The sequence below is a fragment of the Podarcis liolepis genome (genome assembly GCF_965112155.1).
Source record: "Podarcis liolepis genome assembly, chromosome: 4".
In the NCBI taxonomy this organism is placed as follows: Eukaryota; Metazoa; Chordata; class Lepidosauria; order Squamata; family Lacertidae; genus Podarcis; species Podarcis liolepis.
The window spans coordinates 89,928,876-89,945,217 of NC_139558.1; the positions used below are offsets into that span (position 1 = coordinate 89,928,876).

At 44.4% G+C, this 16,342-nt stretch overlaps 1 protein-coding gene across 1 annotated transcript in view; it reads right to left on the reverse strand.

Moving 5' to 3' along the window:
• Window positions 1-10,546: 10,546 nt before the first annotated feature.
• The window catches only part of MTNR1B (melatonin receptor 1B), a 37,402-nt gene continuing 31,606 nt past the window's right edge, over window positions 10,547-16,342 (reverse strand). Inside the window, exon 2 of the mRNA XM_083499833.1 lies at window positions 10,547-15,362. Within this exon, the coding sequence (XP_083355959.1) occupies window positions 14,494-15,362 (869 nt within the window). The 3' untranslated portion in view covers window positions 10,547-14,493. The remainder of the gene's footprint in view (window positions 15,363-16,342) is intronic.

Below are 16,342 nucleotides of genomic sequence, written 5' to 3' on the forward strand. Positions count from 1 at the left end.
AGAAGAAGACTGACTGAAAATAATTCAGACGTTGCTGTTAAGATTGTGAGAAGAGCCCAATGGTCCATCTAGTCCAGAGTCCTGTTTCTTACTAGTTTGGATTTGTCAAGAGGGATGCCAGTTCAGGTGATGGAGAGAGAGTTTAAGAACATGCAGTCGCCCCTTCGAGCAGCTCAGTTCTCGAATGTTTTGGCTCCCAACGCCGCAAACTGTGACTGTTCCAGTTTGCGAACTATTTTTGGAAGCCGAATGTCCCCTGGCTTCCGGTTGGCTGCAGGAGCTTAATGTATCCAATCAGAAGCTGTGCTTTGGTTTCTGAACGTTTTGGAAGACGAATGGACTTTTGGAACGGATTCTGTTCGACTTGCAAGGTATGACTGTACAAAGGACATATAAATGAATCAGGCCAATGGCCCATCTAGTTCAAAATCCTTTTTTTACAACGGCCATCAAGATGTCCACTGGATGCCTGCAACAACATTCTCCTCTCTTACAACTAGAGCATTGCTGCCTCCATCTGTGGAGGGAGACTCTAGCCATTGTGCCTAGCGTTGTTGTTGTTGTTTAGTTGTTTAGTTGTGTCCAACTCTTTGTGACCCCCTGGACCAGAGCACGCCAGGCACTCCTGTCTTCCACTGCCTCCCGCAGTTTGGTCAAACTCATGCTGGTAGCTTTGAGAATACTGTCCAACCATCTCGTCCTCTGCCGTCCCCTTCTCCTTGTGCCCTCCATCCTTCCCAACATCAGGGTCTTTTCCAGGGAGTCTTCTCTTCTCATGAGGTGGCCAAAGTACTGGAGCCTCAGCTTCAGGATCTGTCCTTCCAGTGCTCACTCAGGGCTGATTTCCTTCAGCATGGATACGTTTGATCTTCTTGCAGTCCATGGGACTCTCAAGAGTCTCCTCCAGCACCACAATTCAAAAGCATCAAATAATTCAAAAGCATTGTGGCTAGTAGCCAGTGCTATTTTTCTTGAAAATGAGGTGCTGGAACTCACCATGAACACCTCCCTTCTAGTGGCAATGGTGCTCACCTGAGAGGTGCTGGAACTGAGTTCCGGAGAGTTCCAGGTATTGCACCCTGAAATCAGACTGCTGCATTTTGTATCAACTCAGTACATAACACCAGGTGAAGAAAAAGGCCTTATTCTCCATGAATTTGTCTAATCCTCTTTTAAAACCACCCAGTATTATACCACTTTAAACAGTCATGGCTTCCCCTAAAGCATAACAAAAAACTGTAGCTTTTTAAGGGTCCTGAGAGTGACTGAGAGAGCTACGATTCTCAGAGTGGTTTAGAAATGGAATCAATACTTCTCCCCAGAGAACTATTCACCACAATGTGAATGTTGGAACTCTGTGCTCAGAAGAGTGTGTCTATGAAAACCAGTAGCTGAGGAGCAAAAGAGGGAGACGGCTTCTGCCTTCAAGCCTTGACAATGGATTTCTCAGAGATGTGGAGTTGCCAGCTGTGTAGATTTTGGGCTAGATAGACATTTGGGCTAGATATACATCTTACCTTCCTTTCTTTCTGGATCTCTGGATTTCTGAGTTGCCCTTATATCCCTGAGCCCAATTCAAGGTATTTGTGTTGACAAAAAAAGACCTACATGATTGGTTTCCTTATACTTGACCCATTGCATGTCTGTCTGATCACAGAGGTCTTTGGGAGAATGACTGCTATAGGCCCCCCAAAGGCTTGGATTGGCACATTTTTTAACAGGCCTACAAATGACCATATTTCTGTGTATGGATCAAGTCAGATCAAAGGCATTGTGCACTGTCTGTCTGTCTATATCATCTATCTATATCTATCATCTATCTATCATCAATCTATCTATCTATCATCTATCTATCTATCATCTATCTATATCTATCATCTATCTATCATCTATCTATCATCTATCTATCATCTATCTATCACCTATCTATCTATCTATCTATCTATCTATCTATCTATCTATCCTGTATTGCCTTTATAAACTTCTCCCATGGGTAATACTTCTATTCATTCAGAATTTCCTTATAGGCCAATCAGATGGTTTCAAAATTAGATTGTTATTAGGCTGTGTGACAAAATAAGGTGGTGTTGTGTAGTGGTTAGGGTGTGAGACTAGGACTTTGGAGACCAGGGTGAATGAAGATGAGGAGAACCATCTTGAGCTCCCCAGAGAAAAGACAGGATATAAATGCAATAATAAATGACCATGTGGATATGGCACTTTTTGTAGTGGTCCGAAATAAAACATAATCAAACATAAGGAAGAAAGCATAGAATTTCTCTGAGAGAGTTTTTAATAATATTTACTCAGGAGAACAATGTCAAAGTTGAAGTGAATTTGTTTCTTTGCTCAAAGAGAATGAAGACCCCTTTGCCCCTCCTCCCCCAAGAGGAGGAAAAAACATAAATGGCAAACATTACAGAGGAAAGGTTAATAAATTGAACAAAACATTGAACATCCGTGACAAAAAAAGCAGCATGCCAATCAAGTTCTGGTTAAAAAACGAAACCCAAAGCAGAATAAAGGCTTACAAATTTAACAAACCGTCCAGTCCTTTGGAGAAATAGCAGAATATTTTTATTTGATTTAGTTTTCTGCACACAGTTGGCTATGAAGAAAAAGTTGCTTTACAAGTCTTGAGAAATTCTGGGAGGATGAAGGCATGAACAGATTGTGAGATTGCTCTGCCATAGTCCAACACAGAGTTATGGCACTTATGGAAGAATTGGTATGTCTGAGCCACACGCCCCGATCTATAGATCCATGGCTGCTCGTGTGCACCTGGATATCTTGTGAACATGCAACCTGGTGCGCATGCGCTGCGCATACCTCAGCTACATCGGGAATCATGTGCACAATTGGGCGCTGCATGCGGAAATTTCCATCCTGATCTAATAGCCGGGGCTGCACGGCCCACAGCTCTGTAAAATATGCTGCAAATGCAACAACCAAAGGTTCAAGGTCAGGAAGAGAATTGTGCATGGAGGAATTGGACTGAGATCATGTACCGTATTTTTCGCTCTATAAGACGCACCAGACCACAAGACGCACCTAGTTTTTGGAGGAGGAAAACAAGAAAAAAAATATTCTGAATCTCAGAAGCCAGAACAGTAAGAGGAATCGCTGCGCAGTGAAAGCAGCAATCCCTCTTGCTGTTCTGGCTTCTGGGATAGCTGCGCAGCCTGCATTCGCTGCATAAGACGCACACACATTTCCCCTTACTTTTTAGGAGGGAAAAAGTGAGTCTTATAGAGCAAAAAATATGGTATTTACTATTATAAAAATAAGTACCCCACTTTTTTCTCCAAAGAGACTCAAACAATAGTAAAACAATTTTGTGATTTTAGGTTGTAACTGCCCTGAGACCTGCGGGTTTAGGGTGGTGCACAAATTTACTTATTTATTTAACAAACAGAACAAAGCAAACATAATCCCTAAGCGACACGATAATTCACTCACATCCAAAAGTGAACAATATCTTTAACTAATCAATTTGTCTTTGATTGTCTATGCAGTAGAGGTGAGGATGTTGCCTTGTGTAAATTCCATCCTGGGGCGGATCTGCACCCATCGTTTATAACATTATACAAACGTGTTATTAAAATGTGACACCAGGGGGTGCTGCAGAGCAGCGAGCCACCGGCAATGGGAAACTGCACCAAACATTTTTAACGTTTTCAGATATAATGTTCTATGAGATCAATGGAGATCCGGCCACAGTCAGCACTGTTTACACTGACTGGCAGAAGCTCTCTGGGGTTGCAGACAAGAGACATTTCCCAGCCTTACCTGGAGACACCAGGGACTGTACCTGGGACCTTCAGCACTGAAGGCAAATGCTCTACTGCTGAGCTAGGGTTGAGCAAGGGACTCAGAAGAAGCAAGTAACTCTTTATTCCCTGACCTTGCAAGTTTGAATTTCCATTTCTTCTTTAACCAGGTTAACATTCCAGCTCTCCTTCCTCACCCAGCAGCAGACTGGCCCAGTTGCAGCTGATTTGACCGGCTTATACTACCACTAGCCCCAACCAATGATTAAGCCAATGCTCAAGGATTATGAGAAATATACTCATAACCACATCTAGAGGACAGAATGGTGGATACCCTGGTGGATACCCTACAGCCCCAGCCGCTTTGCACGCACTGTTGGATCTGGGCCCCTCTCTTCTCCATTCATTTCAAAGCAGTGGGGCCTTCTCGGTGGTTGCTCCCAGGCTTTGAAACTCCCTCCCCAGAGAAACTGGACTGGCTCCTTCCTTCCTGTCCTACTTCCATTGGCCGGGGGAGACTTTCCTGTTCCAACAGGCTTTGGGAATCAACTGCTTTTAATGAAAGGGCTGGTGCCATGATGTTTGTACTGGAATTATTTAAAACAGGTTTTATATATGTATATAGCTTTAATTCTGCCAGTGTTTAATTGTATTTTAATGATTGATTGTCATATTTTTTAGCGGTTCTTGTGTTTATCTGTAAGTTGCCTTAAGTCCCAGCAGGGAAAAAGGATGGGGTGAATATAATAATAATAATAATAATAATAATAATAATAATAATAATGCAGTTGTACCTCACAAGTCGAACAGAATCCGTTCTGGAAGTCCGTCCGACTTCTGAAACATTCGAAAACCAAGGCACGTCTTCTGATTGGCTGCAGGAAGCTCCTGCAGCCAATCAAAAGCCGCAGAAGCCCCGTTGGATGTTCAGCTTCCAAAAGAACGTTCGAAAACCGGAACAGTCTCTTTTGGTTTTTGATCGTTTGGGAGCCGAGACGTACAACTCCCAAGGCACTTGGGAGCCGATGTACGACACGTACTGTGCTTTTTATTTTTCGGGGGAAAGGTACCACTACTCACCATGCCACAATTTAAACATTTGGTCGGGAAAGGTGCTGGTATTGTGTACCCTTGAGTACCCCCAGAAAAAAGCACTAATCCTCCTCCTCATCTGTCCACAGAAAGGAATGGGCATGTCAACCAGGTCCCTCCATTTAAATGAAGAAGGAAGCCAGTCTTTCAGAGCCCCCTGTGTTCATCAGGACGTATGCGTGTTGCAGAATCAGGCATATATATCACACACACACACACCTTGGAATCGCTTACAAATGGTATTTACTAGTATAGAAGACATTGTGGTAGAAAGAAGGACAGAGTAGGCGCATTGCGTCGCAACGAGAGTGCCAGCTCTGTCGGTGTTATACAGCAGTGAGGGCTATTAGATGTGCCATCGGGGCACTTTCTGTTCAAAGGCTCGCTGCCTGGCAGCTGCCTCCAGCGGCACTGAACAATCCAGCTTTGAAGTGCTGGTAGCTGAACACGCACGCCTCTAGAGTTTATAGTTGCTAACTGTACAAAACATTCCCAAAGTGTGAAAAGTCCACTTACAGTCTGGCACTGCAGTTGACATTCCATGCTATCGGGAGCAGAGGGGTAGAGAGGGAGAGGGAGGGAACGGCAGATGACGGGGCGATTAACCCCATTTAAAATAGGTAAATGTCTCACGCTGGGCTTCTGTTCTCCACTTGCACACACTCCCCATTTAACTGCAGTTCCAAGGCAAGCAGAATGGCCCTTAATTTCAGATGGCACCTTAATTTCAGATGTGGTGCATGTAGCACTGAAATCTAGTTCTTACTACATCTGCACTAAACCTGCATCGAAGGCTGTGGTATAAACCACTGAGCCTCTTGGGCTTGCCAATCAGAAGGTTGGCGGTTCAAATCCCCATGACAGGGTGAGCTCCCGTTGCTCTGTCCCAGCTCCTGTCAACCTAGCAGTTTGAAATCACACCAGCGCAAGTAGATAAATAGGTGGCGGGAAGGTAAACGGCGTTTCCATGCACTCTGGCACTCGTCATGGTGTCCTGTTGTGCCAGAAGTGGTTAGTCATCCTGGGAAGCTGTCTGCAGACAAATGCCAGCTCCCTCGGCCTGAAAGCGAGATGAGTGCCGCAACCCCATAGTCACCTTTGACTGGACTTAACCATCCAGGGGTCCTTTACCTTTACCTAACAGCTCAGACTGCTGGTAAGGGGCTTGTATGATCCAATTCTCCTTCACCTAAAAAGAAATCTCAGCGCGTAGAAAACAGGGAGAAAGGTTCCTAAGCTACTCTTCTACCTGAAATATAGTTTCCTATGTCCAGGGATTTGTTTGTGTCCAGTGCTATGAGTCCCCACTAATGTTTAAAGTAGTACAACCCAGGTAGAGATTTAGCACTCCAGCAACAAGGAGGTCTGAATACCTGAGTGCATCAGGATGGTTAAGCATCAGAAAACTTATGTTTTTACCAAAGCAATATTTTGCAAAATTTTGTTCTGGGACACCCTTGGAATACCTTGCAAGGGGTTCCCCAATGAGAAGAAGAGAGACATACGAAAAGCAGCAATGGACAACCTTCAATGAACAACAGTTTGCTAACATTACTATCCATCTTCCACAAAATGTGCAGATTTGTGGACATTAGATATACATGGTAAGATTCATTTACAGCTCCTATGGGACGGCGGTGAGGCCTTGTTTGAACTACAGAATGTCCAAGTAAGAGAGAAGGAGGGAAATATTGTGGAGGGAACAGTTTTAATGCCTCCGTTAAATCAGTTGGTGAGTCTGGGACTAGGGTAGAGATGTAAAATTTCTGGAAATTTTGAAGCCATGAGGGAAAAAAACATTTCCCCCCTGTTTCCCCCCGGAGAAAATAGAAATTTGGGAAAAATTGAAAAAAGTTCAGTGTGGAGTAGTTTTACAAATTGCGTGAAATGCGGTGTGTATAAAAGTATTATGCTTGCAACAAAACAGGTAGCCACTCTGCTTTCCCTCAAAAACAACAAAAAAGCCCTAACAAAAATGTTTTGAGCAGTTGCCGGAAAGAGTACAGTGAAAGCACCTGCCAGGTGTCAGACGGCCGGGAGCTCCAAAGTGTGGGCTGGAAGGCCTGGAAAAAAATGGAAAAAGGGGGGGCGGACAGGTTCCCCCCTGTTTTCCCCCAAAGCTGTTTTTTTCAGGAAAAATGGGGGGGGGGGGAGTTTGTGGAATATTCAAACTATATCAAACTATTTTTTCCCTGTTTTTCCAGAAAAAACCAACTTTGGGGGAAAAACAGGGGGAAACCTGGTTTCTCCCCCCCCCCATTTTTTCCAGGTTTTTCCCAGGCCTACCCATCTCTAGACTAGGGTAGATGGCGGATGGAGCTATTGGGTTAGGAACAGGCCTGCCAGATGAGAACTCGTATTTTTTAAAGCTTCTTTGTAAAAAAACGTACCACGAGAAACACTGTACTCGGGTTACAGACACTTCAGGTTACATACGCTTCAGGTTACAGACTCCGCTAACTCAGAAATAGTACCTCGGGTTAAGAACTTTGCTTCAGGATGAGAACAGAAATCGTGCTCCGGCAGCAGCGGCAGCAGCAGCAGGCCCCATTAGCTAAAGTGGTGCTTCAGGTTAAGAACAGTTTCAGTTTAAGAACGGACCTCTGGAACGAATTAAGTTCTCAACACGAGGTACCACTGTATTCACCAACAAATTAGCTCAATGTTTGTTTCTTCTTCCATTCTCTCACCATGAAGAAAAGCTTTTACATGGCTAATTCTGGTCTGTTTCTGGCAGAAATCACATTTTAAAGGTTTGAATATCCATCTCAAAGCAGGGTGTTCATGCTGAGACCACAACATTTCCACAAAGTGATAGGACACCCTGAAGACGTCCTAAGATGATGTGGAACATGCTGGGGTTTCCCAACACAGACATGGACACAGAAAGATCTGGCAACCACTCCCCAAAAGTGGAACGTTAAGACTTATGGTGTACAGCAACATGGCGAATTCTCCTTCATATTATTGCATGATAATGTGGCAGAATAATATATATGGGGTTATCTAATGATGGTGTTTGCCCAGTCCAGCCTTCCCTACCCTGGTGTTCTTCAGATATGTTGGACCACAACTCCCACCTCCCATTACCATTCATCATGTTGGCTTGGACTGGTGGAGCTGTAGAAGTCCAAAACATCTAGAAAGCTCAGGTTGGTCCAAATCGTACAATTCAGCACATATGTATGCAAAAGTGAGGAGAGGTTGCTCATTGCTGAAGAAGGTTGTAGGGCAGGATAGCCAATACAATGCTGCCCTCCAGATGCTGTTGGACTTCAACTCTCATCAGCTCTAGCCAGCATGGCCAATGGTCAAGGATGACAGGAGTTGTAGTCCAGCAGCATTCAGGGGACGTCATGGTGGCTACCCCTAAGTAAAGGGGCCCCTCACCATTAGGTCCAGTTGTGGCCGACTCTGGGGTTGCAGCGCTCATCTCGCTTTATTGGCCGAGGGAGCCAGTGTACAGCTTCTGGGTCATGTGGCCAGCATGACAAAGCCACTTCTGGTGAACCAGAGCAGCGCACGGAAACGCTGTTTACCTTCCCACCGGAGTGGTACCTATTTATCTACTTGCACTTCAACGTGTTTTCGAACTGCTAGGTTGGCAGGAGCAGGGACTGAACAACGGGAGCTCACCCCGTCACGGGGATTCGAACTGCCGACCTTCTGATCGGCAAGTCCTAGGCTCTGTGGTTTAACCCACAGTGCCACCCGTGTCCCTTGGCTACCCCTAGTGTGGGACAAAGGGTACTCTTGCTTTTCTTCTTTTCCTTCCCCACTCTTCTTCTTCCTCCTTCTTGAAAAGCATGCTTTGACAACATATCAGATGGTGAACGACCCAACACCCACAATGGGTTAAATAAAATGCATTCTTTACAGAACGTGTTAATGCGTTCCGGAATAATTCTTGCTGCTGCTGGATCAGACTAAAGGCCCTACATAGTCCAGTATTTTGTTCTCATAGTGGGCTGCTAGAACATGATGCATAGAAAGAAGGTTAAGCTAGGGGTTAGAGAAAACAAATCTGTGATGTGGTCTGAGGGAATGTGATACGGCAACCTTGCTGAAGCTAAGCAGATCTGGGTCTGGTCTCTGCCTAGATAAGACTTTCTCAAATCCTTACGTATGCCACCTTGAGTTCCAAGCTTCAGCTACTCCACCACAATGAGAACACATGAAGGTGTTTTATACTGATTCAGACCATTGACCCTTCTAGCCCAGTGTTGTCTGACAGAAGTTCTCCAGAGTTTAAGGGAGGAGTGTTACTGATCGCCTGCCTGAAATGTGGAGGTCTACTGCCAGTCAGTGTAGACCAGTGTAGACCTTGCTGTAGACAATATGGAGCTGGATGGACCAATGGCATGATTCAATATTGGCAGCTTCCTGTCTTCCTAAAGTTCTTTCCTGTCACCTCCTTCCTGGTCCTTCTTTTAATGGAGGATGGCAAGAATCAAACCTAGGACCTTCTGAAACTTTCTGCAAAGTTTCCCAGCTCTGTTAGCTAAAACAATGTCTTTATTAGCCAGAACTTCCAGTGTACCTCTGTTTATCATGGAGTAATGTCTCTCCTTCAGTTTCTCAGCTACTTTCTTCCCCCATGAATGAAGGTTCTGTTTTTCCACCTCCTTTGCAGGAGAGTTCATAATTTCAGTGGGTATGGGGCTAAGTCAACCTTATCATAGCTGAGGGTAGTGTGGTCTGACTCAATAGAAGGTAGCATCCTATGACTTCTATAACAACACTGGACAGCTGTCAGGAGAGTGAAGACAGCTTCTCTGGCTTACCAGACTTCCAGACAAGCCCAGCTGAGGACATCACAAGGTTTATAGGAAGTGTAAATGCAGACTTCCATAAAGATGATTCATAAAATGAAAAGAACTGATACTCATTTTTTTTAAAAAAGCAACAAAAAACTGGCCATCTTGAAAGTAAGGTAAAGCGCAGTGAAAACCCTGCCCCCTACTCATGAGAATGTTCCCCAAATGTTCTCTCCTGTGGGATAATTTTTGAATGCAATTTCTTTTCTCGTGAATTGACAGCAAACGTTAGGGTGGGGGGGAGAACACAAATAAATATTTGGCACAGCACGAACATATCTACTATAATGATATCATTTAAAATGTTCTGTGCCCTGAAACGAACTCCTTGTGGAAGCATTCCAGGCATCAGTGAGATTTCAGTTACATCATCACAACTCAGTAAGTGCAAGAGCTTGGCAGATTCGTACTTGGAAGTGGTTTTGTACAACTGCTGAAACCTCATCGTAACTCCTGAAATTTGGGTCCAGGACTTTTGCTGGGTGAAGAAACTGCAGGATCTTTTTTTTTTTTTTTTTTTTGCCGGCGAGCACATAACGGAGACATAAATATTCCATGCCCTCGTCGTGTTTTACAAGCTCAGGTCAACTTGCTACTAAGCAAGAAGAAAACCGTTTCGCTCTTACATCATATTAGTGATTTCCTTTACAATGTAATTAAAAATAGCACTTGTGCTGGAGGTTAGATCAAGCCCATTGCAGTTACAAAATATTTACAATAAAATAGACTTCAGGTCATAATGCCAGGATTTATCCGCCCCCCGTCCTCCATTGCCCCAGATATAGCTAATAGCATAGCAAAGGAGCTGGGGAGAAAAAGTCAATGACACGTTATACAATTTGACATCAATTCCTCGCACGCTTGATAAACCTTGAGGCAACCTCTGTATTTAGTATGATAGCATTCACAGTACCAGCCAGTGAAAACAACAATTACCAACAGATTAGGAAACAGGATTTCCCCCCAGCTCCAAGAGAAAGTCCTGCAGGAAAAATGCAATATACAAGATTCACAACATATTTACAATATCTTTTATTTCTGCACAGAGAAAAGTCTCTTTAAAACTCTTCACCTCATGCACCAACTGAAAGTAAATAAATAGAAGCACACAGACAAAAGTTAACCCTGTTTGAATTTGGACATGTCCTCAACCAATGGGAGGGGAGAGAGGTAGCAAAGCCACATTCATAGAATCATAGAATTGTAGAGTTGGAAGGGGTCCTGAGGGTCATCTAGTCCAACCCCCTGAAATGCAGGAATCTGAACAAAAGCGTCCATGACATCTTGTCTGTTATGTTTGACTAGCAAACTAACTGTCATTATGACTGGTGTGGTGCGGATGACAGTAGGACAATCAAGTAGGTGGGGAGGAGGAGACTCAGTCACTGAGAATCAAGCCCTGCTCTTCATCTACATAGTGCCACTTTGGGTTCGGTCTCTTGGTCACACTAGACTGTGACACAACAGTTGGGATTTCAATATAGCTAGATCATCAAAGCCCATCAAAAGCTTCTCATTGAGCATGGACCGGATCAAAATTTACAGTGCGAAACCACAGTGTCAGGGACTGGACTGAAGAGGAGGCTTGGGAACCAGCCCCTTCTTCCCTTCTGCTTCCCTCAGAGGGGGGGGGGGGGACTGTCTCCCCTTTCCCCAGTAGTTTCCAGAGAAAAGGGAGAACAGTAATTATTATTATATTATTATTATTATTACCCACCCATCTGGGTGGTTCCCAACAGATCACCAATAAGAATAAAACGTCAAACAATAAAAACTTCCCTGCCTTCAGATGTCTTCTAAAAGTCAGATAGTTGTTTATTTCATTGACATCTGATGGAAGGGCGTTCCACATGGTGGGTGCCACTACCGAGAAGGCCCTCTGCCTGGTTCCCTGTAACCTCACTTCTCACAGTGAGGGAACCACCAGAAGGCCCTCCTCAGCGCTGGACCTCAACATGCAGGGTGAACAATGGGGGTGGTGACGTTCCTTCAGGATTGTATTACAACAAAACACAGAGCTGCCAAGTTATGAGATCTTGGGGGAAGGAGGGGGAGTTGGAAAACTGCCAGCAGAGACTTCCTTGGAGAGCACAGAAGCCCCACCCTCACCCCGTACTTGTCACTCACTCAGAATTCAACAGCAAAGGGCTCAATGACTTTTGACTCCTTAAGCCTCCCGTACAGCCATGGGCTGTAGCTGGGGAAGGAAGGGGCTCAGAGTGAGCAACGTCACCATGGCGTTAAGACTGGGCCACTTGACTTGCTCCACAATTGCTGAATAAAAACTACAAATATGAACTCTCTTGTTTCTTCTTTGATCCTCGGTGCTACCATGGGAGGAGAGAATGCTTCGAGCCTGACACAAACATTCCCTATGCCTCATATAGCATGAGGGGAGGTGCCCCACAGGAGTTCGACAGAATCTGCCCATCTCCAAGTTAGGGATGAGTGAAACTGCCAATTCCATCTTGTTTCATTCTCACTGGCACTCACCTAATAGCTCTGCCTTGTCCCATTTTGCGTGGAATTCTTTTTGTCAGAACGGACACGAAGTCCACATTTAGGCTGCCTGCATTTTGTACCCACATTTCACACAAAACATGCCACTTTTGATGAATTTATCCTTAAGATACAATGTGTGTTTTCATGCACACTTTCCCCAGACTGAAACTATATTTCAAAATCTGGAGATGTGCTTAATACGGCTGGCAGCAGCGTTCTGGTCTGCAAGCGAGCTCAGACTAGGTTGGTCCATGGCGAAAAGCAGCCCAAAATCAAATCCCTCCCCCATTCCTACTCCTGGCTGCTGGGCGGAATGCATTTGTCTGCCCATGGCACATGTCCTCCCATGCGCCTGTGTGGCTTCTGCGCCATGGGCAGAAACCATGCCATGTCTTTTGGGACTATAAGGACTTTCATAGCCTCTAGAGTTATTGCCAGTTGCACACGCTGAACAAAATGCACATCACATGTGTATCTTCTGTTGGCAATAAATACAATCCCTTCACAGAAACCCATTATTTAAGAGAGAATAAAATGCTTGAGAGAACACACCTCTCTGTTCTGAAAGCAGTAGATTTCTAAAGTGTCATCTGCTCCCCCCCTTTTTGCATTATGAACATTAAACTTCAGCTTTCTTTTCTTTCCCTGACATATATAAACATATATATATTCAAATGCTGGTATTAATTCTGTAAATCTTCGAAACGGAACTGATAATTTCTTAAATATGCAAGTATGCAGAGGTCTCCACACAGTTTCGGTATATCCTTCCTGAGTTTCAAAGTCACACTAAAAACATATAACCTCTGTCAAAATTTACTAAAATAGCTTTTTCTTCTTTGCCATATCAGAATTAATCGCCCCTTGCATTTACAGTGTCTTTACGATGGGAGGTTGCGAGAAGGAACTGAATCAATGTTAGGCAGTAAAGTGGCAGGAAAAAGGTAAAGAACATACAATTGAAAAACAAAGTATTGCTCATAAAAGAGAACATTCACCATGAACAAACAATGAGCGTGATTCAGTCCATGTCAAATACTTCTGAAGCCCAAAGAATTCTGGATACTGTAGTTTGTCACAAGTGCTGGGAATGCTAGCTCTGCGAGGGTTAAACTACAGCTCCCAGGATTCTTTGGGGGTTGAGGTGTGCCATAAACAAGTCTAAGGGGGCAATCCAAACCCCATCTGCAAATTGCGGAGGGCAGAATGGGGCACAGAGCAGCAGAGCCACCATTCCATTTACAGCCTTGTCCTGGTGGCAGGCGATGAAGATTGGGCAAGAGGATTGTTGTATCATCCTGCAGCTCATGCAGCCGTCATGCCCAAGTAGAACAAAATGCTATCTCATTACAGCAGTGGGACAAGCTCCAGCGATGCCAAAACTGGACGATTGTTCACCATGTGCATATAGGTCAGCCATGTCAGCTCAGAGTTGGAGCGGACAAATATGCAAGCGTCAGTTTCTCACCACCACCACCCCCATCCCAAATCTGCTTTGCCCCATTTCTGCATCACGCTGTGAACTGTATTATAAATCCACATGGAAAATTTGTACTCATTTAAGCGCCTGTTTTTGTACTAATGCACACATTTTTGCAATAATGTCCCCCTAATATTTTTGAACATTTTTTTTTTTTACTAATATGCATGTTCCTCTTATACATGCTTTTCTTTGTATGCGTATTCTGCTTGATAACAGCACCATTTGGAGAAGTGTCAATTCAAATGATAGCTGTAGTTTTGGTTTGCACATAGTTTCAGAAGGTCCAGATTTCATTGATCTGCATTAAAATGAATGGATTTATCTTTCTTTGTCTGTCCCCTAAAGCTTGGGGACAATATCTCTTCTGTATTATACGTAAGACAGGGCTGGCATTCAGCTGAAGATGCCGTCAGTAATTTTCTTTTCCCTAAGAGAAGGGGAAATTGTTAGAAGTCACCATCCACAACACATCCTGACAAGACAGTGCAAGCATTCTGCTTCCTGAGAACCATATTTTGTACAAACGTTGAAGGACCCTGGTAGACCTGCTGTTTCTACATCCAAGTCCACGGCTGGCTTCAGCCTGTTGCTTTGTTTACCTTCTTCTTCTGTATTCCAAAGCCATGTTCATATTGATACCTAGCTATCAAATATAGAAACATGTAAACAGAAGGTGCGTTGCCAAGAAGACAAGATTCCAGTCGCCACAGCACGCTCATTTGGTGGGGGAGAACACAGGACAAGGTAAGCAGGGACAAGATGTACAACTTTAAGAAAGCATTGTTGGAATTCACAAAATGGTGCCCTTTTGCATCCACTGTCCCCCTATCTACAAGGTCTCGGTTTTGAACTGGTCATTGTTATTTAAAGCCGGAGACGGCTTGCTCTTATGAACTTCGGTCCCTGCTTTAGATGTGTCCTGAAAAAGCAGCCTCGGCACCCACAAGGACGTTAAGATCCGTTTGTATTCCTTCCGGAAGTTTTGGTTCAGAAGTCCGTAGATTATTGCGTTAAGGCAACTGTTGAAGTAGGCCATGAAGTAACTCACCACAAACAACCACTCGGGGACCCTGGGAGCTATTTCGGAAGGGTTGATGGCCACAGCCAGCCCAATGAAGTTCAGTGGAGCCCAGCAAAAGGCAAAGATCACAAACACAACAAACATGGTGACAAAGTTCCTGAAGTCACTCGGCTTCAGCCTCAGCTTGACTTCTGACTTTACTCTCCTCCGCACTTGGATCACCAGGATCCAGATTCGAAGGTAGCAGAAGCACACGATGGCGATGGGCAAGATGAAGTGGATGACGACCACGGCAATGGTATAATAGGAGCTGGCCGTCTGGGTGAAGGTGCACGAATAGATGCGCGGGTCGTACTTGAGAGAGCCGACGAAAAAATTGGGCACTGTTGCAATAACCGTCAGCACCCAAATCAAGCAGACGTACATCATGGTGTTCCACCAACTGTACACTTTGTCGTACGCAAAACTGTGGCATATGTAGCAGTACCTGTTGATTGCGATGGCGGTGATGTTGAAGATGGAGCCAATGACGCTCAGTCCCATCACAAAGCCGCTTGCTTTACAGTGCATATCCCCCAAGGACCAGCCATTGTGGAAGATGGCCGAGAGCACTAAAGGGAAAGGGTACAAGGCCACCACTAAGTCTGCCAGGGCCAGGCTCACCACAAATGCATTACCTAGGAGAAGGAGAGAGAAAGAGAAAAAACACACACACATAATAATAATTAATTGGACATCCCAACTCACAGGAAACTAACAAACACCTTCAAGTGACAAGTAATAAGGAGCAACAGAATACCAGAAATGCATGCCTGTTAAGACTGAAAATCCAGTTCTAAAATATGGGCACTCCCCCAAAACTGAATATTGTGTTCTACCAACCCATGCCCACCTGAAGAGTCTGAGGGACAATCACCCAAACACAACACTATGTCTTCACATAGTGGTCTTCAGAGGGTGCAGTTGTGGGGTGGGGAGTTGGTGGCTGCCTCTCAGTAATAGTCAGGAAGATATCTGCCGTTGAGCTGCCAGTAAGTCTCCCTTGCGGCCCCTCATAATGGCTGAAGTCTCCTCACTTTTGCTCTCATGATTTGTGATTTAAACTCAGGAGGAGGACACCTGTTGGCCCATGATGTGTTAGAAGGCAAGGATTCCCAAAGTGATATCCAACTTCAGATGTTGTTGGATCCATCATCCATCACCGTTGGCTATGCTGGCTGATGAGAGTTGGGGAGGTCCAACATCGGCAGGGCACCATCTTGGCTACCCCTGGTATAAACTTCACAACAGTATGCCTGTCAGGTCATAATCTTCTTAGACTCTGCTAACTGATCAGGATGCTGGCAGATGGGATGACCATGCTCATTCATTTCTCAGAATTAAGCAAATAAAGCCCTCCATCCCACAATGGGGAAAATTTTTATTTATTTATTTATTTATACCCCACCCTCCCCAGCCAGGACTGGGCTCAGGGCGGCTAACACCAGGTATAAAAACAATTGATTATAATACAACTTAAAAACAAGATTAAAATACAACATTAAAATACAGCCTCATTTCAGTAGAAACTCAAATCAAAAACTTTTTTGGGGGATGAAAACGTCAAATCTTCACCAAGGCCAACTATCCAGACTGGTCCTACGTGGGCCAGAAAAAA